We start from the raw sequence: 24,143 nt of genomic DNA, 5'->3' as shown, positions 1-24,143 counted from the left end.
CACTGTGGCTCACACCTGCAGTCTTAGCTAGTTACGAGGCTGAGATGGAGGATCCCAGGTGAAGGATAGCCTGGCATGTACAGTCAGTAGCTCTGTGTGGCCACACGTGCCTGTCACCCCCTCTGTGAAGGCAGAGCTCAGAGGATGGCGTCTCTGGAGACCCTATCTCAACAGAAGCAAGCTGGTGTGGCGGTTGGCACTTGTCAGCCCAGCTGGAGTGGTGTGGAGCATGGTAGGCCAGCCTGGGCACAAGATGAGACCCTGTCCCAGCCAGGCTCCCTGCCACGGGCCCCTGCCACTTCATGAACGCACCCCAAAGGGGACCCAGAATATTGTGTGTTTCAGTGTAGCAGTGGGCAGCCTGTTGGGGGTAGTGGGGCAGGCAGGGGTCCTTCCCACAGCAGTGGGCAACAGCCATGGGCCTCAGCATCTGGGGACAGGGACTGGACTCTGGGCCTTCTCCTGGGTCCTGCCTGCCGCTGGGACTCAAGCCTGCTGCGCCTGGCTCATACATGTGCCTGCTAGCCACGTTGGACTTGTGGCCAGGGGTGGGGACGCCACTTTCCCTCAAGGGTCCCCTAGCTCCTCCCTGAGGTTTGAGGCTCTGGGCCTCTCCCCAGCCCAAGGGGACACAAACAGCCCTATTGCATCAGCCATGTTTACCTGGGACACTAAAAACAGTCTACAGAGCCATGGTGAGAAGGAAAGAGGAAAACCCCAGCTGCCTGCTCCCGGGGCTCAGGACGCTGCGCAGAGTCAGAGCAGCTCCTCACAGCTGCCCTGCAGCCCCCACCCATGCTCCGGGTAGCCTGGTGCCACCCCGGTGCCACCCCGAGAAGAAGCCCGGGCCTCCTAACGTGTGTGTGTGTGTGTGTGTGTGTGTATGCGTGCGTGCGTATGTGTGTGTGTCTTTGTGGAGTGTGCTATGGCTCTGACATGCGTATCTGTGTGCGTGGCCCAGACCTCAGTGGCAAGTGTCTGGAAAGGTTGCCTGGAGGCCAGAGGACCCCACATGGCTCTGTCAGGCCTCACTGCGCCCCACACCTGCGTCTGTTTCACGTCACCTGCTGCTCACGAGGCTTCTGGCTGTGCTGCTCTGGGACTTGTCATCTCAGAGTGTGACCCATGTGTCAGCAAACAACCAAGTTTAGGTCTGGGAATGTTGGGGACCATGAGTTTTGCCACCTCTCTGCAGGAGCCATTTCCTGGCCCTGGGGCTTTCTGGATCCTCCCCTGGCCTGAATTCTAGTGACAGCGCCTGGGCATCTCTCATGCCTCCTAGCTTTGCCTGTCCTTCCTGTCCCTCTAGGGACTTCAGGACGAGGACGATGGAGTGAGGCTGTGGTCCTGGTCCCTTGGGATGTGTGTGGCAGCCTGTGTCCTGGGGTGCTCTGCACTCGCATGGCTTTCCTGGAGAGAATCCCGGTGTGGAAGGTGAAGGCGGGTTGGTGTGTACAGCCTCCCTTCAGCCGGGCTGTGCACACTGCCCCGGAAGCCACCAAGGGTCCCCGCCCACCCATCACCTCCAAACCCTGAACCTTGCCACGGTCTCCCTGTGGTCCCCTTCCCCCCGCAAGCACTTGGACAGTGAAGGCTGGCGAGGCAGTCCCTGGGGCAGACCTGGGGTATCCTGGGGTGTGGGGGAGAAGGAGCCGTCCACCCACTGTGTGCCCAGGTCCTGGGGTGTGGGGGAGAAGGAGCCGTCCACCCCCTGTGTGCCCAGGTCCTGGGGTGTGGGGGAGAAGGAGCCGTCCACCCCCTGTGTGCCCAGGTCCTGGGGTGTGGGGGAGAAGGAGCCGTCCACCCACTGTGTGCCCAGGTCCTGGGTGTGGGGGAGAGGAAGCCGTCCACCCACTGTGTGCCCAGGTCCTGGGGTGTGGGGGAGAGGAAGCCGTCCACCCCCTGTGTGCCCAGGTCCTGGGGTGTGGGGGAGAAGGAGCCGTCCACCCACTGTGTGCCCAGGTCCTGGGTGTGGGGGAGAGGAAGCCGTCCACCCACTGTGTGCCCAGGTCCTGGGGTGTGGGGGAGAGGAAGCCGTCCACCCCCTGTGTGCCAAGGTCCTGGGGTGTGGGGGAGAGGAAGCCGTCCACCCACTGTGTGCCCAGGTCCTGGGTGTGGGGGAGAGGAAGCCGTCCACCCCCTGTGTGCCCAGGTCCTGGGGTGTGGGGGAGAAGGAGCCGTCCACCCACTGTGTGCCCAGGTCCTGGGTGTGGGGGAGAGGAAGCCGTGTGCTCACTGTGTGCCCAGGTCCTGTGCTCTCCTCTTTAGCCACACCTCCAGTCCTTCATACCTGAGCTCTGTGTTGAACCTCGCCTCACATTGCCTCAGGCCCGCCTCCCGGTGACTCTGTTACGCTTCCGAAATAGTCTGGATGACTGGCATGTGCTGCCAAGTTCAAACATGGAGCAAATTATTTCCCCCAGGCTGGCCTTGAATTCTGATCCTCCCGCTTTTGGCCTCCCAGGTAGCTGGGATTTCGGGTGTGAGCCTGGGTAGGCTGTGGTTAGGGAACCGTCTTCCTGCCGCCACCCACCTGCCAGGGCCTTCAGGTGGCATGGACTCCAGGGCAGGGTTCTGCTGCTTCATCTAGAGAGGGAAGGGATTTGCCTGGGTTGCAGGGTGGCTGCAATCAACTCGTTCGTCCTGTTCTGAGGACTGACGATGGGGGCCCTGGGTGGACACTGCTGTGGAGCTGGCCCCACACTCTGCAGGCAGAGATGCAGACTTGCGTGGGGGGAGGGGCTGAGTCATGGCTGGGCCGGCTGACCAAGACAACTGCCTGGATCATTCCGTGCTCTGGGCTGTGCAGATCCCCTCCACAGGCCACAGAGGATGTGGACAGCCTGCCACCCTCCTGAGCACCGGTGGGCCAGGCCACCAAAGCAGGACCCAGCAGGCCTCCGTGTACCCCTCCAGCCAGTGAGGGGCAAAGGGGTTTCCCCTTGGCAGTCTGCCAGACATAGTTAAAAAGTTCATTCTTGGTTTATGTTCTGTTGCTTTAACGTGACGTGGACCCTGACCACTTGTGGTTCCATGGCCATATGCGTCATGGTGGAGGACACTCTGCCGTCTTGAGACCTCATCCGGTTTCCAGTGGCCAGCTTCCTGGGAGAAGCGTGTGATGGCATGGCCTCACTCCCAGAGCCAAGCTCCGGACTACACGCGTGAGCTCTCATGGACTGGCAGTGTTGAAAATCCTCCAGGCTCGTCTGTCTGCCCTGAAGCTCCAGATGGACTGTTTGGTGAGGTCTAGCTTGGTGGGAGCGGACCTGGGACCTGGAGAGCCGGGCCTCAAGTCACTCAAAGGCGGGAGAGGCAGTGATGGATCTGCCTTCCTCTTACATGTAGACCTGCACCCACACGCCTCCATTAAGACAGACGACCTGCTTTAGTGTATTGACTTAAATGCAGTGTGTGTCACACACACACACGCACACTCAGAGAAATGCCCAGAATAATGTTTGCAGTGTCCAGTCAAGTTGGCAAACAAACTAACAAGGACACCAGGTGAAGCCAGCAGGCCAGACGTGAGCCCCACCTCCTCTCCTGGTGTCACCTGTGTGGCTCTTCACCTGCTGGTGCTTGTGATGATGATAACATCCCTACTATCTGTCTGGCAGGGAGAGGAAGGGTGATCCCGCGCCTGTGACACCTGGATTGGAGTGTTACCTTGTGCTTGGTGGTGTCTGGTGTTGGGTCACCTCTGTTCCTGTTTGGGGACTCTATCCGACTCCCAGGGTCCCTTTCTATCTTTGGTCCCAAGTTGGTGACCCCTAGCTCCTGGCAGGTTGAAGTGGGGCGGAGGCGGCTCCATCAGGCAGCTCACCCGGGTCCTCTGGCAGAGCCAAGTCCTGGGGTTCAAGGCAGCAGCATGGAACGGGGGCGGGGCTCTTATCTCGCATTGCTCCCCCAGCACTGGCTTTGCCACAGTTACCCCTAGAGATGGGGCGTTGCCCGGGTGCTCCAGATCCCAAGGTACAGGAAACCGAGCCCCTCCATGTTTCCTTGCCGGCACAAGGCTTCCCAGCTGGCCAGGGACTGGTGACCCCAGCCCGTCCAGGGGTCAGGCCTGAGTCATGACTGCACCTTTTTCTGACCAGGCAGACCCCAGGGGACCAGGGCACTGCCCGTTGTGAGCCCACCCTGCCCACGTGCATACCTGTCAGCACCTGAGTAACTGGAACTTATCCGTCTGCACCATTCTTGGGCGGTCCTGCTCAGTGGCGCCGCGCAGGCCCACTAGCTGTCTGGGGCCTGCCCTGCCTGGCCTGCCCGAGCCAGCCCAGCACCTACAGAGTCCCCCCTCCCTCCCTCGAGGGCTCAGCCTGCACCCCCAGGGTGCCCCCCCATGGGGAGGGGAGAGCAGAGGAGGCCAAAGTCCTGGGCAGTGTACAGACTTGCTGATGGGCTCTCAGAATCAGCAGTGGCCTGCCATCCCACCTCCATGCCACCCAAGTCGCTCAGTCCTGCTCAGGGGGTAGGGAGAGGAGGGGGAGAAAGACACACACGCACACGAGAATCGGTCTCACCTGCAGCTCATGCTGCTTTGTTCCAGTCTCACTGCGGTGCCTTGGGCCCACAGGCAGGTGGGAGGGGAAGGGAGGGGAAGGGAAGGGAAGGTGAGAGGCTGTCAACAAACATTGCCCTGAGTGCAGCGGGTGTCACCAGGCTTTCCCATGGGGTGACCGGGCAGCAGCCACCTCTCCACCCATGCCGGGACCAGGGCAGCAGGGGCATAAAGAGCTGTCCTGCTGGGGGTGGCATGCTGGCATGAGAGCGGGAGCTGGCCCCCCAATATGCAGGTACAGGGACTAGCCATGAGCCCATGACCCACTAAAGTTTGCCTGTGGAAAGTGATGGTCTCTTTTCAGGTGGCAGTGGCAGGCGGGCTGTGAACCGGACAGGGCGGGAACATCCTGTGGGGACCACGTCAGGAAGTGGGCACGTGGCGGCCAGCCGTGCAGCCTCGCAGCTCTGCGGAGCGTGTAGCCGGCCTGGGTTGCTCAGGTGGACGGGTGCCAGGGACAGGCTGGGCTGGCCAGGCCCATGGGCATGGGACGGCTGAGTCAGCCCTGAGGGAACCGAGGCCTAGCCCACTATGTCCTGGGCAGGGCGGGTGCTTCCTGCCCCTCCTGGGTCTGGGAACTTCCTCCCTCTTCCACCCCAGCCATCTCCAACCAGATCAGACGGAGTGGTGGGAGGCCCAGGGGCTTTGAGGGTCATCAGTGCAGCCAGTAGAGGTCTCAGAGAGGCCACCACCATCGGGGGGCAGGGGGTGGGACTGCCCAAGCTGCCCAGCATGGACCCCGTTGGCCAGTCCATCCTGGAGACAGCAGCCTGGCACGTCTCTTGTTCCTCGTGCTTGTGTCCGCTTAGAAAGGGCAACTGGTGTCAGACTGAGCTGCTGAGGCCACTCTGGCCCAGGGCTGGGTGGTTCCCTTGAAGCAAAGGTCCCATGGCTGCTGAGATCAGTGCCGTTCAGAGAGCACGGTGGTGGCCTGATGGCTTCCTTCCTGCAGAAGCCTGATGGCTGCTAGAAGCCGCTGTCGCTTCAAGGGATGGCTGCGGTCCTCCAGTTGGTCAGGTGGGCAAAGGCTGTTTTCAGCGTGGGATTTGAGGAGTTCCCCACCCAAGCCTGGAACCAGAGCCTATAGGATTCAGGTTGAAGCCTGAAGCCAGGCCCAGACAGGGATGGAGAGAGAGGTGGGGAGGGGAACACATGGGTAGCCACAGCCTGTCTTCCCTCAGGACCCCTTCGGGCACCCCAGGCTAGGCCGTGGGTAGGACAGGAACCTGGCGCACTGTGGGGGTCACGGGCTCCCACTGGGCTGCGAGCCTGCCCCGCCCCATCCTTACATGGGCACAGGGAGGAATGTGGCCAGCCAGGGCTGAGTGACTGTTCCCTGGTGCTCCCAGGGTCACAGCAGGGTGACCGGAAAGAATGGGATCAGAATTGTCCTCTGCACTGAGCCCCCGCAGGTGGGAGGCGCAGGAGGCTGGAGGCTGGGTGGATCGCTTCCCGGAGGCTGGGCCTCTCCCACAGGGAGCTGAGGCTGTGTCCTCTGCCCTACAGGCTGAGCGGAGCCCAGCCTCAGATAAAGATTCCAGCCGCCCTGATAATCGAGGCTGACCTTTCCCTACAGGGCTTCCATTGTTGTGGCCCGAGGGTAGATGGCCGTGTTGGCGGGGGAGGCAGCTGGGGTGGGCACTGGCCCTGGCAGGGCCTGCTGCGGGGCTCCACGCCGCTGCCAATCAGCTGATCTTCGCTTGGGACCAGGGAGCTTGTCCTCAGACATGGGGGTGGCCAGGACAGGCAAGCCTGTTCTGCACAGGCCCCACCTGCTCTGGGCCACATCACCCCCAATGTGGAAAGAGGCTTCCATGCCTCGTGGGAGGCCTTGGAGCAGACTCAGCCCTCCCCACCCGTGCCCTAACCCTTCCCCCTCCCCGGCTGCCTGAGACCCTCAGCTGGACAGGAGGAAAGGGGGTGCCCTGCAGGCAGAAGGGTGAAGGGTGTCAGGCAGTAGCTTGGGGCACGCTGGTATCCACAGGTCAGCTTAACCACATGGACACTTCTTGGCTGGGTACCCAGAGGAGCCCGGGAGCTGTGAGCACAGCTGCCCTAAGGAGCCTGGGTGTCATCCGTGTAGGGCAGAGAAGGGCTCAGGATGCTGGGGGCAGACCCCGCAAGGAGACCAGCAGGACACACGCTGCCTTTGCCCCTTAGGACAAAGACCCTAGAAAGCTTCCGGAGAAGGGCGGGGCCTGCCAGGAAGGGGTGGAGCCTCACCCAGGGCCCTGAGCCCACTCAGAGCCCAGGCAGGGGAAGGAGGAGAGCTGGGAGGGGTGGGAGGGGCGTGCTGCAGCCCCCATCCTGCGCCTCTGCTGCTGCTCACTGCCCGTCCCCCCTACACCCCACCCACGCTCCAAGTCCCAGCACACCTTGGAGGTTCCACGCACTGCTGCAATGCTCTCCATTCGAAGCCTGGCCCTCTGTGCCCCTTCCCAAAGGTTGGCACCGGCCTCTCCCTCCTGTGGACTCTGGCTGTGGACAAAATACAGAGGGGCTAGGAATGTGGCTTAGTGGTAGAGTGCTCGCCTAGCATGCAGGAAGCCCTGGGTTCCATTCCTCAGTGTGGAAGTGGTGCTGTGGCTCAAGTGGTTCCAGTGGTAGAGTGCTAGTCTTGAGCAAAAGAATCTCAGGGACAGTTCGCAGGCCCTGAGTTCAAGCCCCAGAACTGAAGAGAGAGAGAGAAAGAGAGGGGGGGAGAGGGAGAGGGAGCACGCAAGGTGGTGGGACTGGCAGGCCTGGTGGCCACATGGGGTCTGTCCATGGGGCAGAAACTGGACTTTCAGGCAGGCCCTGCCCCCCAGTTTTCCCTCTGGCTCAGGGCCTGCAGACATGTCCACCAGCGATGGCACTTCCCCGAATCTTCCTCTCAGGCCCCGGCAGGCCCTGACCTGTCCTTGGCCTTCGGGATTACAGGCCACAGTGAATGTAGAGATATCCTGGAGCTGGACAGTAGAGAAGGGCTTCAGCAGTGGGGCTCCGATACAGGGGGTGTCAGGCACTGGAATGCCGCATGGCTGGCTTTGGCACAGAACAGCCCTCATGGTGGCATCAGGAAGGCAGAAGCCAGGGCCCTGGGGCAGGTGGTACAGGCCGGAGGTGGGCAGTGCAGCCCTTCTGAGGTACCCCACATCAATGTGTCCCACTGTGTCACCACACACCCATGTGGTCACCCACTAAGAACAGGGGCCACCTGGGTTTCTGTGGACATCAGTGTGGAACCAACCCTGAGCACCCCCCTGTCTTTAGTCCGAGACAGAGAACCCGCATGGGAGGTGCAGCCAGCCCTCCGGGGGCCATTGGTGGGAGATCCTTGGTGCTCAGGGAGTGGCAGTGGGGGTGCATGCAGGGACCCTGTGGGAGGGAAGCCAGCCAAGAGTTTAACACGGTTAGAGAAAGCAGCACCACAGGTCTGGAGACAGATCCGCGGTACAGTGCTTGCCTATCCTGTGTAAGGCCCCAGGTTTGATTCCTCGCACCACAAAAGGGAAAGGGAAGCCAGGAAGGGCCTCCGGGAGACCCAGAGCTATGTGGAGAATCTGCACTGTGTGGCAGCTCTGGGCGGGCACTCCTCCTCCGCCTGCGTAGGCGAGGGGCCTCCCCAGGGCAGAGGCCACCGCGGGCATGGGACTGGCGTGTTCAAGTACCCACGTGGCTGGACCTGACTGGGGGCTTCCCGGGATGAGGGTGAGGGGCACAGGTTTGTGTGGGGAAGTTCTGTGCGCGTTTGACCTTCGAGTGCAGGTCCTTGTCCCGGCCCTTGTGACGCTGGCCATTGGCCAGGGCCAGGAGAAAGGGGGAGCGGCGGGCTCTGAAACCGCTGAGCCACACTGACTTCCGCAGCTGCGGCCTCATTGCTGGTGTGGGAGAGCAGTCTGGTGGGGGTGGAGGGATGAGGAGGAGACAGGAGCGTGTACACATGAGTGACAGAACGAGCAGTGAGGAGGCCCTTGGGACTGGCTGGCCACCGTGGAGAAAGGTAGCCATGTCCTCTCACATCCTCTTCCCAGCCTCCCAGCGCCACCCCAGGTGACCAGAGAGGACAGCAGGGCCCAGCCTGAGCCAGCCTGGGGCTGGTCAGATAGGAAGCGCTTCGCCTGCTCCATGGGGACCTGCTGGGTCTCTGTGCCTGCCTGGGTGGCCCTTGCTGTCCAAAGGCAAGACCTGACCCACGCACCTTGGCCGTCCTGTAGTTGGGGACCCCATGAGCAAGTGAGGGACAGGAGCCACTGATGGCGTCTGATACCCTAGGCACTATGCCCGCTCTTTAAAAAAAACCAAAACCAAACGATTGTTATTATAAAGGCGATGTACAGAAAGGGTCACAGTTACATAAGTCAGATAAAAAGTACATTTCTTTTGCGACAATGTCACCCTTCCTCTCCCTCCCATTCTCACCCATATGCTGTACAGTTCATTTTCAACACATTGTCTAGTGACCATGCCCGCTCTTGAAGCTCTGCCTGGCCTCCAGAGCCAGCAGAAGAGGCTGTGTCTGGGGCTGGGGCCTCAGACAAAGCAGGGCCTTTGTCCTTTATACTGCTCAGAGTCACCAGCCACCAGAGGGGCTGCAGGCTACATCCCCAGAAAGGGGGCACAGGAGCTGCTGGGGAAGTCGGTAGGTGTCTGAGGGAGTCATTGTGGAGCAGTCACAGGACGAGGAGCCAGGCCTTCTGTCCCCAGTCCCCCCGGTGACCACATCCAGGTCTGCCCCTCTCAGATGGGGATTCTGCCGCCTGGTAGACGGATGAGGCTGCGCAGACCTGCCATGCTGGAGGCAGGAGTACACTGGGCATTGGTACCCCAAGGCTGCTTCCTGCCACCTCCTCTTGCACCCCACCGCACCCCTCAGCCCTGCAACACAGGAGCCCAACATCTGTGGCTGGACGCGAGGCAAGCTCACCTGGCCTGAGCATGCCTGAGTCTCCTCGTTAACATCTGTGGCTGGCGCCGGTGCTCACACCTGGAATCCCAGCTTCCCGGGGGGCTGAGATCTGAGGATCTCAGTTCTAAGCCAGCCCAGGCAGGAAGTTCATGCGATTCTCATCCTCAATTAGCCACCAAAATACTGGACGTGGAGCTGGGGCTCAAGTGGTAAAGCACCAGCCTTCAGCCAGCAAGCGCAGGGCCAGTGCCCAGGCCTGTGTTCAAGCCCCAGCACACAGGACAGAATATGACCCGCAGTGCTTGGGCAGGGCTCAGGGATGAGGCTGGGAGGGGCTGAGCCCAGTCTGCTGTCAGCTTCTCCTGGGCCCTGCAGGGCCACCTGTCCTCATATCTGTGATCAGCATACACCCGCTCGCTGGCCATGTCTGAGCCGTGCCTGCCTCCCACTGTGGGATGCCAACACCGGAGGAAGTCTGTGGGCCGGCGCAGCCATGGTCCATCCAGCTCCACCTGGCTGTGCCCTGCAGACCTCGTGCCTGGAGATCTTCAGAGAGCCATGTCTGCCCCGTGTGCTGGGCTGTGCCTCTGGTGCTGTCCTCACTGGCTTCACACAAAACCGCCTGGGCATGTGGCTTTCCCTGGCTGGCCAGCTCCTTCCCACTGCAGCCTTCTCCAGGGTCTCATTTGGCTCCACCTCCCCTCTGCTCCAATTCCCAGGCTGGTTGGGGCTGTCACCAGCACACGGCTGTGTGGTCACTGCCTTGGGCCTGACTGTCCCCTCTTCCTCCTTCCAGAAGGCTCCGAGCACCCACGCCATGAAGGAAGAAGCCTTTCTCAGGCGTCGTTTCTCCCTCTGTCCCCCCACTTCCACCCCGCAGAAGACAGACCCCCGGAAGCTCACACGGAACCTGCTCTTGGGCGGTGAGAATGAACTCGGCCCCAGCAGCCCAGGTTGGTGCTAGCCACGGACGACTGGGTTCTCCTGGCTCCACAGCCACCGGGTGGCCTCGGCCCGGCCCATCCTCGCTCTGCCCTCGTGGGCCAGTGAGTGGATACCCTGATCTGCTGTGCCCACACTGGAGACTGGATTGCATGGTCAGAAGGTTCACAGCACCTTGAAATGCTAGGTGGGCTGGGCGCCTGTCATCCTAATTAACTCAGGAGGCTGAGATCTGAGGACAAGGTGCAAAGCCAGCCAGCCAGGAAAGTCTGACTCTTATCTCCAATTTACTAGCAAAAAGCTGGAAGTGGAGCTGTGGCTCAAGGGGTAGGGCACCTGCAAGGAGAGGAACCAGGACTGGCCTCTGCCCCTAGCTGTGGAGAGGGCCGGAGTCCTCCTAGCCTGGCCACAGCACTGCCCCATGGCATCTGGGCAGCCAGGCCCCCGAGCCAGCACAGAGAGCTCCCACATGGAGGGGCCCTGGGGACAGACAGGAGTGCTGCTGACCCCACGGAGGCTGGGGCAGGTGGGTTCCAGGGCCTCACCACAGGGCCAGGCCAGGGAAGATTTCCTGTGCTGGATGACTTTGGGCAGAGCCCTCCCTCAAGTCCCCACCCTGGGCTCTCCAGAGAGAGGGGAACCAGCTCCTGGTTTCTTCCCCATGCTGCAGGGAGAGGGTCCCCAGCCCCCCCAGTTCCATGGGTGTCAGTCCTCACTGGGGTCCCCTCACTGTTCACCTGTGCCCAGCTAGTGGCTCGTGACCTGCGCATCAACCCAGGCCACACCACTGCCACTGGGATCCACGGCCCATCATTCACAGGAAGTGGCCTCAAGCATGCAGAGTGAGGCCAGGTTGCTTCCCCAGGTCAGATCTAGACACTTCGAACAGAGACTGCCCCCTCCCCCTAGAGCAGCACTCGGGGGCCAGTGGCCTCCGGCACCCTGAGCCCAGTGTGCCCCTAAGCCTGGACAGTGCCCTTCCTTGGAGAACTGGGGGCCCTACAGAATGACACATCATCCCCGGTTGGTGGCTGGCTCCCCCAGTTTCCTTCAGTGGCTCAGGGTCTATCCCAGCTGGCACTGGCTGCCGCCCAGCCCTCTCCAAGGGGAATGCCCCCTGGCCTCTGCCACCCCTGGTGGTTTCCTGCCCCTCTCAGGCCAGTGCCCAGCTGCCCACTGGGCTCACCCAGCCACTCTCTTGCAGGAAAGGACATGGAATCCAATGGTGTGTCACCGTCAAAGGATGAAGAGTCCCTGGCCCCAGGCTCTGTCACAAGGTCACCACCGGTAAGACTCGAGACAAGGAGCCCGGCCCAGGGCCGGAGGGCACTGGCCAGCCCCGCGTTTCCCTGCCTGGCCCGGAAAGTCCGGCGTGTGAGGTTCCGGGAAGCCCCTGCACACAGGAAGACAGCATTGCAGCTGCTTACCAAAGCCCTGGCATAACTGAGCAGGGTGAAGGAGGGACATGGGGTGCTGGGGAGCTCAGGGCGGAGAACCCCCGTGAGAGGAGCCAGCCACCCGATGCAGGCATGTGCAGAGGCGGCTCCATCGCCCTGCGCCTGCGCTGCTCTGCCCACTCCTGTGCCCTCTCCAGGGATGCTACGTTCTGGAGCCCCTTCCCCCAGAGGGTCTTGGGTGCCAGCACCCGGGTGCTGGCTGAGGCTAGTGGTCCTGTGTGGTGCCAAGCCAAGGGCAGTGAGTTAGAGACGGCCTTGGCCTTCCCTGGCCTCTGTTACCACGTGTGGCCTTGAGTGAGAGAGGCTTGGCTCCAAGACTCCCCTTCCTCACAAGGAGTTTGTGAACCTTCTGTCTTGGGACTTGACCTCACCCTGGGCTCTATCACTTTGTGACACAGCCCTACTTCCAGCCTTTTGCTGGTTAATTGGAGATAAGAGCCTCACAGACTTTTCTTCCTAGGCTGGCTTTGAACCACAATCCTCAGATCTCAGTCTCTTGAGTAGCTAGGAGTAGAGATGTGAGCTTCAGTGCCAGACTCGGCACAAGTCACCATTCACAGTACTGTGCATCCCCCCTCCACTTTCTTCCTAACCCCACAGCCCTGACCTTCCCCCACAGTCCCCGCCACCCCACCCCACTTTCTGAATGACTGCTCCCCAGAGCTTACAGAAATGGACCCCTGGGCCTGGAGTGTGGCCTCATGGTAGAATGCTTGCCTAGCATGCACAAAACCCTGGGTTACATTCCTTGGTACCACATACACACACAAAAGCCAGAAGTGGTGCTGTGGCTCAAGTGGTAGAGTGCAGTGCTCAGGCCCTGAGTTCAAGGCCCAAGATTGCTCAAAAAAACAAAAGAAGAAGTAGATTACTGTGGGCCTTGTCCCTTTGTGCTGACTGGCTTCATGTAGCCCAGCGTCTTGGTATCTGTCCCTTTATAGTGCTGTCAGAATGTCTTTCCTCGGTGAGGTTGGCCAGCAGTCTACTGATAGCTGACAAGGGTTGCAGTGGATGCCTGGGTTGGTCCCACATCTTATCCCGGCTGTCTGCAGGCAGCCGTTATGGACGTATGCGTGCATAGGTCTGTTAGAGTCCTGGTTTTCAGATGGGAGATGGGGCTGCTTAGGTGTGGAATTGCCAGGTCACAAAGTAATTCTACAAAACACATGATTCTGAAGACTTCTGTGCTTGAACTCATTCTGAGTGCTGCCCCTGAACTTTTGCTCAAGGCTAGTGCTCTACCACTTAAGCCATGGCTCCACTTTTTGCTTTTTTGGTTTTTTAATGTTTAAAAGATAAACGTCTCACAGACTTCTCTACCTGTGCTGTCTTTGAACTATGATCCTCAGACCTCAGCCTTCTGAATAGCTGGGTTTATAGGCATGAGAGATGAGTATGCAGCTCTTTATTTAATTTCTAAAGAATTGCCAAACTTCTGTCCATACGTGGCCTCTCACCAGCCTAGACCTGCAGCCTAGACCTGTCTGTTTCCTTTGTTTTTGCTGTATCAGTGTCTAAAATCAGGGTCTCTTACTCATTTGGCTTTGTTAGTCAGCTGGCACTCTACCACTTGAGCCACACCTCCTACCCAACAACTTTTTTTTTTTTTTGTCAGTCCTGGCACTTAAACTCAGGGCCTGAACTCAGGGCCTAGGCACTGTCCTTGGACAATTTTTGCACTCTGTCACTTGAACCACAGCACTACTTCTGGCTTTTCCTGTGCATGTGGCTCTGGTGAATCGAACCCAGGGCTTTGTGCATGCTACCACTAGGCCATGCTCCCGGCCCCAGGCCAACTTCTTACTGCACTGGAGATGGAATCTCTCAGACTGCCACTGGCTCCTGGCCTGGTTTGTTTTCTGTCCTGGGGAAACACCAAGAGGCTCTCACTGCGGTGTGGTTTGCATTTCTTGTGACCAAGATCAGAGAGTAGCACCCATCAGTAGCTCCTTTAGGGGAGCCAGCTGCTCAGCCCTTCTCCCAGCTTTTGGCTGAGTTGTCTTTTTGTTGTTGATTTGTGAGGGTTCCTTATCTGTTGTGCATACTGGACCAAGGTCAGATACGTGATTGATAAACACTGTTGGCCATTCTCGATTCCATTCTGGAGTCATTTCCATAGGCAGCGAAGCTCCTGAGGGGCCAAGGCACTCCCCCTCCTGGGGCAGCACACCCAGACCCCAGACTGGTATGTGCATACTGACCACAGGGCCCTGTGTGGCCTGTGGGGAGGAGGAAGGGGTCTCCAGCCCCTCGGCAGTGTGGGGCTAGGAGATGCTCCAGGCCGGGGTACAGCCTGTGCTGAGGAAGCTGAGGGCACCGCACAGAGAAGCCCTGGGCAGCCCCACGTCCACGACCCTCACTCAGCTCTGACTCAGCTCCAGGACCCCCGGGCAGGCGAAGCCCCAAGCCCTCCCTCGTGGGCCCCTTTCTTCCTGTGATCTGGAATGTTCCCCATGGCTCTGGAGTGTGGCCTTCACCCCAGCAAGGCTTCTTGGGGCTGTGTGACCTTGGGCAGGCTTCTGAGCCTCTCTGGGTGTCACAGCAGCCTCCTCCACCACCACCGGGCATAACTAAAACTGCTGCACTGTGGCCGCTCAGGATCTCACAGCCACGCCAGCCACAGGTCTCCACCTCACCCTGACCACTTCCTGCCTCTCCCTCCTGACCAGACCCCGCCCATTTGTCCCAGTGCCCCAGCCCAGCCCAGCAGGGGATCAGCGGGCCAGTGCTGAGCAGCTCAAGGCCCCTCTACTTCCACAGCCTGGGGTGCTCCCAGCACCCCCCTCGCTTCCCCTACCCCCCCTCCCACATCACCCAGGAAGGGCTGGCAAAGCAGGAGCTCACAGGACAGGGCAGCAGGGGTGAGCCTCCTACAGGCCCCAGACGGTGCCTGACCGCCCCCCCCCATTCTCTCCCGCAGGCAGAGCACAGGGTGTGCAATGGGTCCCACAAGGAGTGTGCTTCCCCGACGGCCAGGGTCTCCAAGAAGGAGGCCCTTAAGGTGAGCTCTGGGTGGGGCCACGGGGTCAGAAGTGGCCTCCCCTACCCCCCTGCTCTGCATCTAGGCGAGGGAGGACTGGGGGTCGCTGAGGGCTCTCCTGTGACACAGCTCCCGGTGCCCCTGAATGCAGGCCCAGAAAGAGAGCTACCGGCAGGAGAAGAAGCGAGCCACAAAGCAGCTGTTCAGCGCCCTGACCGACCCCAGCGTGGTCATCATGGCTGACAGCCTGAAGGTATGGGCACAGCGCATCCCCACCACAGCCACCGGGACAGCGGCCGCATGCTTGTCATGGCAAGCCTGCGTCAGCATCCTGGGGCTGCGTGACAGGTGACCCGGCCGGGCCAGGCCCTCTCCCAAGGCTCTCCCTGCTTCTGTGGCTTCCGCAGCCCTTGGCTTGCGGTCACCTCCATCTAGTTCCTGCCTGTGAACACAGGGGCAGCCATGTCTCTGTGTCGTCTCCCCTCCTGGCTAGAGTATCCATAGGGGGGCTGGGCCACGCGTGGGCCCACCTTCCCCCCGTCCCCCATTACGTCTGGGTGTCCTGGTGTGCTGGCTGGGGTCTCAGAGTCCCAGGGAGCGGTGGTCATCTGGCTTCCCTGGGAGGACCGAGGATTAGGGTCAGGAGGCCAAGTTCAGCCTCTGAGCTTCAATGCCCCTCTCTGCACAGTGGAGGTTAAAGAATCCAGCTGTGGGCCTGCTGGGAAGAAAGTCAGAAAGTCAGTCAAGTTCCTGGGGGATGCCCAGCCTCTGTGGGACCCCCTCCGTCAAAGTCACGCAGGAAAAGGTACAAAGGGAAGGCTGAGATGGAATGAGACGTGACAAGTGAACAGGTGCCATGCCCACAGCTGGCATCCTAGCTACTCAGGAGGCTCTCAGGATCACACTGCAGAGTCAGCGGGAAAGCCGACGGGACGTTTATCTCCAGTCAATTACCAAGAAGCTGGAAACAGAGCTGTGGCTCAAGTGGAACACCAGCCTTGAATAAAAAAGCTCAGAAACAGCACCCAGGCCCTGAGTTCGAGCCCCAGTACTGGCACAAGGAAGAACATGGTCTCTGAACAGAAGTCACAGGCTGGGTGGCTCCGAGCTCTGTTCTCCTCCAGTCCTGGGACACAGCGGGCACCCCAGGGGACGGGTGCTAGAAGACCACCCCACCCTTGTGTGGAGGCCGCTTGGTGGGCTGCTCACAGGCCTCGTTGACCCCCCACCCCGCACAGATCCGGGGTACCCTGAAGAGCTGGACGAAGCTGTGGTGCGTGCTGAAGCCCGGGGTGCTGCTCATCTACAAGACGCCCAAGGTGGGCCAGTGGGTGGGCACGGTCCTGCTGCACTGCTGTGAGCTGCTCGAGCGCCCCTCCAAGAAAGACGGCTTCTGCTTCAAGCTCTTCCATCCGCTCGACCAGTCGGTCTGGGCTGTGAAGGTACCGTAAGCCAGGCGGGCTGGGGTGCCGGGCTGGGGGAGCAGTCCATACGCGGTGCCTGGAAGCCAAGTTATGGTGGAAGATGTGGCTGGCCTTCCTGGCTGCCTTCGGGGCGGGGCGGGGGGCGGGGGGAGGGGGAGGGGGAGGCTGCATCGGGCGTCCAGGAGCCAGTCCACCCTGCCAGGACCCACCAGGATAACTCCCAGTGAGATTCCACACTGCGCAGTGACAGTGTTTTGGGGTTTCTTTTTGGTGCCAATCCTGGACTTGAACTCGGGACCTGGGCTCTATCCATCCCTGAGCTATTTTTTTTTGGGGGGGTGGGGGGCGAGGGCTCAAGGTGATTCTGTTTACCACTTGAGCCACAGCTCCACTTCTGGCTTAGTTTGGTAGTTTAAACTTGGCTGCCCAGGCTGGCCTCAGGTTGTGATTCTCCAGTCTCAGCCTCCTGACTAGCTAGGATTCCAGGCATGAGCCACTGGTGCCCTCCTGTGCCATTTGAAGAAGCCCACTGTAAGTTGCAGATGCCAAACAGAAAATGCATTCCAGGCGCCTGACGTGCTGGGCACCTCGGCTTGGCCTTCTTGACCTCTAAACGCATCAGCCTACAGACAGCAAAATCACCCCCACGCCACAGCCTCGCACGTGCCGGTGCTGCTGTCCCACGTGGTTTAGCAGACACTGGACTAAATGCGGGAAGCAGAACGTTGCTAGGCATACTCTCCCATCCTCCACACGCACAGCCCCATGTCACGCGACGAGCAGCCAGTCTTCGTCGGGAGACCCCAACACGACATGGGAAACACTTACCCAGACACGCCTGCATTCCTCACACCGGGCACACCTGGTACCCGATTCTGACCATGCCGGTCCATTGGGAGGCGCAGAGCACAGAGGCACCAGATGGGGACAGGGAACCCCGCACCCCCGGCTGCTGCCCACCAGGCCTGCCTGGCCGGTGCCTGACTCTGCAGGTTTCCACCTCTCCAGGGCCCCAAAGGCGAGAGCGTGGGCTCCATCACCCAGCCCCTGCCCAGCAGCTACTTGATCTTCAGGGCCGCCTCCGAGTCAGACGGTGAGCACCCGTTCCCCCTGGGTCCCTGGGAGCGGGCCCCCCCAGGCCTGTGCCTGAGGTGGTGGGACAAGCCCTGGCTTGGGGCCAGACTGAGCCTGCCTCCACATGGTACCCCACTCTAAGCTGGGCCTCAGTTTCCCCCAATAACAACTCAATGTTTGGAAAATCCAATGAAATGATTACAAACCAATCAGATGGCAAATCTGAGCTCCACCCCCCCCAGGTACATTGGACTGAAGGGTTCAGTGCAGAACGTGCTTGACAGATAAGGCTGAGGCACTGGCAGACCCCCCCCCCCCAGCATGGAAGTGCCAGACTGCAGGTTAGAACAGGGATGTCCAGAGTTGCTCACACAGACGAGCAGCCCTTGCCGCTGCAGCCACCATTGCCATGAGAAGAGGATCCCTTCTCAAGTGGCCACCTCTGGCTGGCACCAAGGCTGCTTACCCAAGCCCTCAGGACTGCCATTCCCCCTCCAGGCAGCATGCCCTGGACCAACGTGCCAGCTCCCCAGCTCGGATGCTGGCCCGTCTCTTCTGGCTCTAGGTCGCCCCCCTGAGGTCAAATGCTACATCTGCACTCGCTTCTCTGCCTGCCACTTCATTTTCTCAACACTGCCCCATCCCACCTGCGCCGGGGGGTTCTGGGTGAGCAGTGAGTCACTGCTGGACTGAAAGCTCAAGACAAGTCCTGGAGCGTGGGGCGGGGTAGGGGGGCCTGGTCCGGGAGGAAGGGCGCCCAAGGCAGGCATCGGGTAGGCTTCCTTGGGAAGAAAGAGCCCTGCAGGTGGCCATCAAAGAGTGTGTGACATGGAGTCCTTGTGACAGTCACAGCACATGCCCAGGGGCCTGGCTCAGCTCCACAGATGACTGTTCTCGTTCTGGATGTCCCCTGACCTATGCCAGGCTGGGGTGCTTGTGCCTTTCTCAATTCCCTGGTGAGAGGGAAGGTCCAGCAACCAGGAGCCCCAGCCCCACAGGCCTCCCCCACTACTGCCAGGGTGACCCTGATGCCTGGCCCCACTAAGAGCAGGGTCCAGAGACGCCATAGTTCTCAGTCCTCAAGAGCCAGAATGGCAAGGCCCCTTATTGGCAATGTGACATGGCAGTCCTGTGAGGGGAGGGACCACTGAGGTAATCTCACAGGGTTCCGGTGTCACCTGTGTGGACACAGCTCCCTGAGAGCCACCACAGACTCAGTGCATGCTTACCTGTCCTGTGCTGTGTCCCCTGCAGACCCCCATAGCTTTAGCACCCCAGGGAGCCCCAGGGCAGTGCTGGTCTTCCAGGAAGTCCACAGGGCCCGGGTCGAGAGCAGGGACCCCCTTTTGCCTCCCTGACTTCACACACTCTGGCTGCCTCCTTGCCCAGGCCCACAGCTTTTGCCCCAGGACAGCAGGGGCCCTTGCTCCCCACCTGCCCCTTCTCCATCTGCATGAGTTATCTGCAGGCCGGCCACGGTGGGGGGGCATGCTCTGAGTGTGTGACCTGGAGTTCTCTTACCGTCCTGCCCTTCGCCTTGGCCGTCTGTGCCATGTCGTTTGAGTCCCCCCGGAAGCTGCTGACCTGCTCTGAAAATTCCTGATGTCTGCCCCATGCTCCTCCACGCTCACACATGCCTGTGCCAGGGACCCCAGCGGAGCAGAGCAAGGGGTGGACAGCAGGGGTGGACAGGTCTCCTGAAGGACCGGCCAGTGAAGAGGCTGAGGGTGCCGGATCCTGGTGAGGACGGGACTCAGGGCAGGCAGGCCGCAGGCTGGCTCACCCTGGTGTCCCTGCCCCTTCCCAGGCCGCTGCTGGCTGGACGCCCTGGAGCTGGCCCTGCGCTGTTCCAGTCTGCTGCGACTGAGCACCTGTGAGCAGGGCCGTGATGGGGAGCCAGGGTCCTCACCCGAAGGGTCACCTTCCTCCCTCTACGGGCTGCCCCCCTCAGCGGCCTTCCACCCGGATCAGGACCTGTCCCCGTGAGTGGGCCGGCAGGCAGGCCGTGCTCTGCCTAGGGTGTCACTGTGGGTGGAAGGTGGAGGGAGTAGCCCGCTGCAGATCCACAGCCTCCTGGAGGCCACCCGCCTGTCCCCCCGCTGCAGGCCCTGCACAGACTGGAGACAGTCACTCCCGGCACTGCTGCTGTGGGCCGTTAGCCACAGGGTAGTGTGTGAAGCCCACGGTGAGGGTCCAGGCTCCCGGGGCACTGGCTGACCTCTGACTGGGCACCCGTGATCCCCTCTACCTCCCAGCCTGAACGGACCCTCCCTGGAGAACGACGCGTTCTCAGACAAGTCTGAGCGAGACAATGTAGATGACTCGGACACAGAGACGCAGGACCACAGCCGGAAGACCGAGAGTGGGAGTGACCAGGCGGAGAGTCCCAGGGGGCTGCCGAGGGGGACCACATATGTGGAGCAGGCGCAGGAGGAACTGGGAGAGGTGAGAGGCAGGCTGGGTGGATGCCGACGGATACACTCCGGGTCTCTGTCCTCCTGCCTAGGGCGAGGACAGCAGCTGCATCCTGGTGGGGGGACATCCTCTCACTGTCACAGCTGTAGCTGGGAGATGTCAAGGGCCTGGTCCCCATCATAGTGCCCTTAGGAAGAAGCTGGTGAGACTAGGAGCTGGGGCCTGAGGGGAGGAAGTTGGGTCATTGGGGGCGTGGCATCAGAGGGGAGTGGGGGAGGCTGATTCCTTCCCATCTCTTCAGCCTCGCCTCCTGGGCGTGAGGTGAAGAGCTTTCCCGACCACATGCTCCTTCCCTGATGTGCTGTCCTGCCCCAGGTCCAAAAGCACCAGGGCCCACACGATCACAGGCTGTGACTCCCAAACGTCAGCTCTTCATAATTGGTCAGCTCAGGTACTGGACGTAGTAGTAGAAAGCTGACTTCACACACTCGGGATTCAGGGAGCCCAGGAGCAAGGTACAGGGGACAGGGTTTAAGGCAGGCTACCAGATGCCATGAGTGGGTGGTCAGGGTGTCTTTGAATGACAGGGAAGCATGGTTCTCTGGGCTCAGGGCCCGCTCATGCCTGAGCCCAAAGCAGGGACAGAAGTCAGTGCCTGGGGCCACAAGTTTGGCGTAGTGGTAAGAGTGCTCGCCTAGCATGCATGAAGACTTGGGCTCGATTCTTCAATACCACATACAGAAAAGAAAAAAAAAACAAAAAAACAGAAGTAATGCTGTGGCTCCAGTGGTGGAGCATAGGCCTTGAAAAAGCCCAAGGACAGTGCTCAGGCCCTGAGTTCAAGCACAGAACTGGGGGAAATGAAGTCAGTGCTGTGCTGGCTGAGGACACCGGTAGAGGATGGAGCCAGGCTGGGCGGCCTTGTAGAAGATGCAGATGCAGGCACCGTGGGCTCACCCCTGTAATCTGAGCTACTCTAGAAGCAGAGATCTGAGGATCGTGGTTCCAAGCCAGCCTAGGCAGGAAAGTCAGGAAGACTCTAATCTCCAATTAATCAAAAAGCTGTGGCTCGTGTGATAGAGCCTTGAGTTCTAGCCCCAGGACTAACATAAAAGGAAGGGAGGGAGGAAAGGAGGCAGGCAGGCAGGCAGGCCTTGCCAGGCTTTAACTGGCAAGGAGGAGGTAGGTGGAACACACTGCCTTGCCCACATGGGGTATTGTGGAGCCTAGGCTCTGGTTAGGAATCACAGTGTCCCCTCTGTGAAAGGTGGAAAGGATGAAAGCTGTCATAGGATGTTCAGACCCTGAAGTGACAGGAAAGGGAGTCTGGAACCTCAGTTATGGCATTTTATTCCATTTTCTGCTGTTAGGACAAAGTATCTGAGGGGGTTCTTTATAGAGAAGAGGGGTTTATTTAGCTTGCAGTTTTTGAAAACTACAAGTTCATGATCAAGCAATCCAGCATTTGACCTCCAGTGACGGTCTCTTGGAGGTGTCATATGTCAAGGGACATCCTGACCTGAGCACGTGTGAGAGGGAGAGATGACCTGTCAGTCACCAGTGTCTGTCCCTTCCAGTGGCTCCACCACCACAGGGCACATGTTACATCCACACAGCCCATGCCATGTCCACACCATAGCAGCCCTGTATGAGTCATGCAGAGGGAGGCCCGGGCTGGCCCGGCCCTGGTGGGGTATTTTCTGAGGTGTGGTAGAGCAGGGAGATGGGAGGTTCTGGGTGGGGCTGCCCTGGGTTGGAGCTGGCATAGATTGGGTTCGGGGCATAGCTGGATGTGGATTGGCTCGGAGAAGAGATGGGCTCAGGATGGGCCTGACATGGATTGGCTAGGGGAAGGGATGGGCTCAGGATGGGTCTGGCATGGATTGGCTAGGGGAAGGGATGGGCTCAGACCATGTCTAGACGTAGACTGGGCAGGTCGTGCCAGAAGGTGGGGCTGCTGTGAGAGGGTCACTTGGAGACAAAGCTGCCCCACTGGGTGGAGGTCAGGCCTCTGTGGGTTTGTGGTATTTGGGACCCATCAGAAGTCTCACCCAGAGCCTGGGGCCGGGGCCCCAGTTTGTGCTGCTTCTTGCCCTGTGACATGAGACGTGCTGGCCTTCGGGGGGTGAGGACAGTGTCCACCGTACACTGGTGGGAGTCTCCTGGCTTTACTCACACCAGGTTCTGGAGGGGAAGGCAACTGTCCTCAATGAAGGATGTTTTGGGTAGTGCTGAGGACTGGACTCAGGACTTGAGCCTCCGAGGCAGTTGCTTTGCCCCTTGAGCCATGCCTGCCTCCCTTTGCTTTCACTCATCTATCTATTTTAGGTAGGATCTCTAGCTTCTGCTAAGGCCTGCTTCCTACAGTGATCCTCCTACTTCTACCTGCTGGGTAGCGGGGGTCACAGGCATGCACACCACACCAGAGACAGAACAACTATAATACTTTCAACCTGTGGCAGTATTGAGGCTTGAACTTCGGATTTTGAACTTTTTTTTTTTTTTTTTTTGCCAGTCCTAGAGCTTGAATTCATGGCCTGGGCACTGTCCCTGACCTGCTTTTGCTCAAAGCCAGCAGTCTACCACTTGAGCCCCAGTGCCACTTCTGGCTCTTTCTGTTTATGTGGGACTAAGGAATGGAACCCAGGGCTTCATGGATGCTAGGAAAGCCGTCTACTACTAAGCCACATTCTCAATCCAGGGCTCTGAACTTTTGCCTACCATTGTTGCTCAAGAATGGCACTCAACCACTTGAGCCACAGCTCCAATTCTGGCTTTTTGCTAGTTAATTAGAGATAAGTCTCATGGACTTTCCTGCCCAGGCTGGCTTTGAACCTTTATGCTCAGACCCCAGCCTCCCAAGTAGCCAGGATTGTAGTCATGAGCCAGTGGCGCCTGGCAATAATTGTGTTTCTTTTTTTTTTTTTTTCCAGTCCTGGGCTTGAGCTCAGGGCCTGAGCACTGTCCTTGGACTTTCTCAAGGCTAGAGCTCTCCCACCTGAGCCTCAGCACCACTTCCGGCTTTTCTCTATGTATGTGGTACCGAGGAATCGAACCCAGGTCTTCGTGCATGCTAGGCAAGCACTTTAACCACTAGGCCAAACTCCCGGCCCAATTGTGTATTTTTTTTTGTTTGTTTATTTGTTGTTTCCTTGGTTTTTAATGGAGCAGCAAGCTCTGAGCACCAGACTCACCCACTCACATGTGGAAGATTCACAGTCCAAAAGCCCACCTACTCCAGGCTTGAGGCTGGCACTGAAAGTGGACAGACAGGTCCCACCGGCTGGATCCAGCCAGGCCCACATGGACTCTGGGGGAGGGCCCATGTTGGTCTGCTGAAGGGGACCGAGGAGGGCATGAGCAGGCCTGCACGGGGCCAGTGGCATCACGTCAGCAGGGGTGACGCGTCAGAAAGAGTGAGGGCCAGTCACAGCCAAGCCAGGCCCTGGAGGCTGCAGAGCTGCTTAAGGGGTCCACACAGAAGGGGGCAGGTGGTGCCACCCCCACCTCCTGCATCTCGTCCTCCTGGGGACACCTGCGCCCCATCCCCACCCTCCAGCAACTCCAGGCAGCAGCAGGGCTACCCTGCTCTGCTGCCCGGGCCTGACGGGGCCCCTCTGGTGCAGCTAGGAGAGGCGTCCCAGGTGGAGACGGTGTCCGAGGAGAACAAGAACCTGATGTGGGTGCTGCTGCGCCAGCTGCGGCCCGGCATGGACCTGTCCCGCGTGGTGCTGCCCACGTTCGTGCTGGAGCCGCGCTCCTTCCTCAGCAAGCTCTCGGACTACTACTACCACGCCGACCTGCTCTCCAGGTGCCAGCGGGCGCCCGGCCAGGAGGGGGCGCGCACGCAGGAAGTGGGGCAGGCAGGCGCATGTCGGATGCTTCCCGGAGACAGGGCAGTCCTGGGAGCCCTGCTGCATTTGGGCTAAGTAGAGAGCCCCCTTCCCGTCGGTCAGACCCCCTTCCAGCCAAGGGGATGGAGAATGCCCCTGCTTCAGGCCTTCCTGCAGGATGGGGGCGCCAGGGGCTCCAGATGAGCCCCATCAAGGTGGGTGGAGGAGGTGGAGGTCAGGTAGTAAGGAAGGGACCCCCAGCTCGGAGCCAGCGCCCCCACCCTGTTGCAGGGCAGCCGTGGAGGACGACCCCTACCGCCGCATGAAGCTCGTGCTGAGATGGTACCTGTCGGGCTTCTACAAGAAGCCCAAGGTAAGCCCAGCAGGGAAGGGTGGCAGGAGCCAGCCCGATCCCCAGGTCCCCCTCCCCACGCAGCCCTGGTCCCCAGGTCACCCATACAGAGACCCCTGAGAGGTCCTGGCCTCCTCACTGTGGCCGGGGTCCTCCCCTGGAAGACCCCACGAATGCCCAGGTGATCCCTGGTCCCCAGAGGACCCAAGTC

The 24,143-nt window shown here is 60.1% G+C and overlaps 1 protein-coding gene across 1 annotated transcript in view; it reads left to right on the top strand.

Annotated features, from left to right (window-relative positions):
- Nucleotides 1–24,143, top strand: part of Osbpl5 (oxysterol binding protein like 5) — a 43,607-nt gene that overhangs the window by 8,405 nt on the left and 11,059 nt on the right. Inside the window, exons 2-11 of the mRNA XM_090347173.1 lie at nucleotides 10,252–10,408; nucleotides 11,602–11,684; nucleotides 14,775–14,855; nucleotides 14,986–15,087; nucleotides 16,073–16,276; nucleotides 17,267–17,351; nucleotides 19,140–19,314; nucleotides 19,588–19,777; nucleotides 23,374–23,558; nucleotides 23,872–23,953. Of these exons, the coding sequence (XP_090203299.1) occupies nucleotides 10,273–10,408; nucleotides 11,602–11,684; nucleotides 14,775–14,855; nucleotides 14,986–15,087; nucleotides 16,073–16,276; nucleotides 17,267–17,351; nucleotides 19,140–19,314; nucleotides 19,588–19,777; nucleotides 23,374–23,558; nucleotides 23,872–23,953 (1,323 nt within the window). The 5' untranslated portion in view covers nucleotides 10,252–10,272. The remainder of the gene's footprint in view (nucleotides 1–10,251; nucleotides 10,409–11,601; nucleotides 11,685–14,774; nucleotides 14,856–14,985; nucleotides 15,088–16,072; nucleotides 16,277–17,266; nucleotides 17,352–19,139; nucleotides 19,315–19,587; nucleotides 19,778–23,373; nucleotides 23,559–23,871; nucleotides 23,954–24,143) is intronic.

The sequence above is a fragment of the Megascapheus bottae genome, chromosome 16 (assembly GCF_031878675.1).
Source record: "Megascapheus bottae isolate mThoBot1 chromosome 16, mThoBot2.hap1, whole genome shotgun sequence".
In the NCBI taxonomy this organism is placed as follows: Eukaryota; Metazoa; Chordata; class Mammalia; order Rodentia; family Geomyidae; genus Megascapheus; species Megascapheus bottae.
This window is presented reverse-complemented; position numbering and strand designations above follow the sequence as displayed.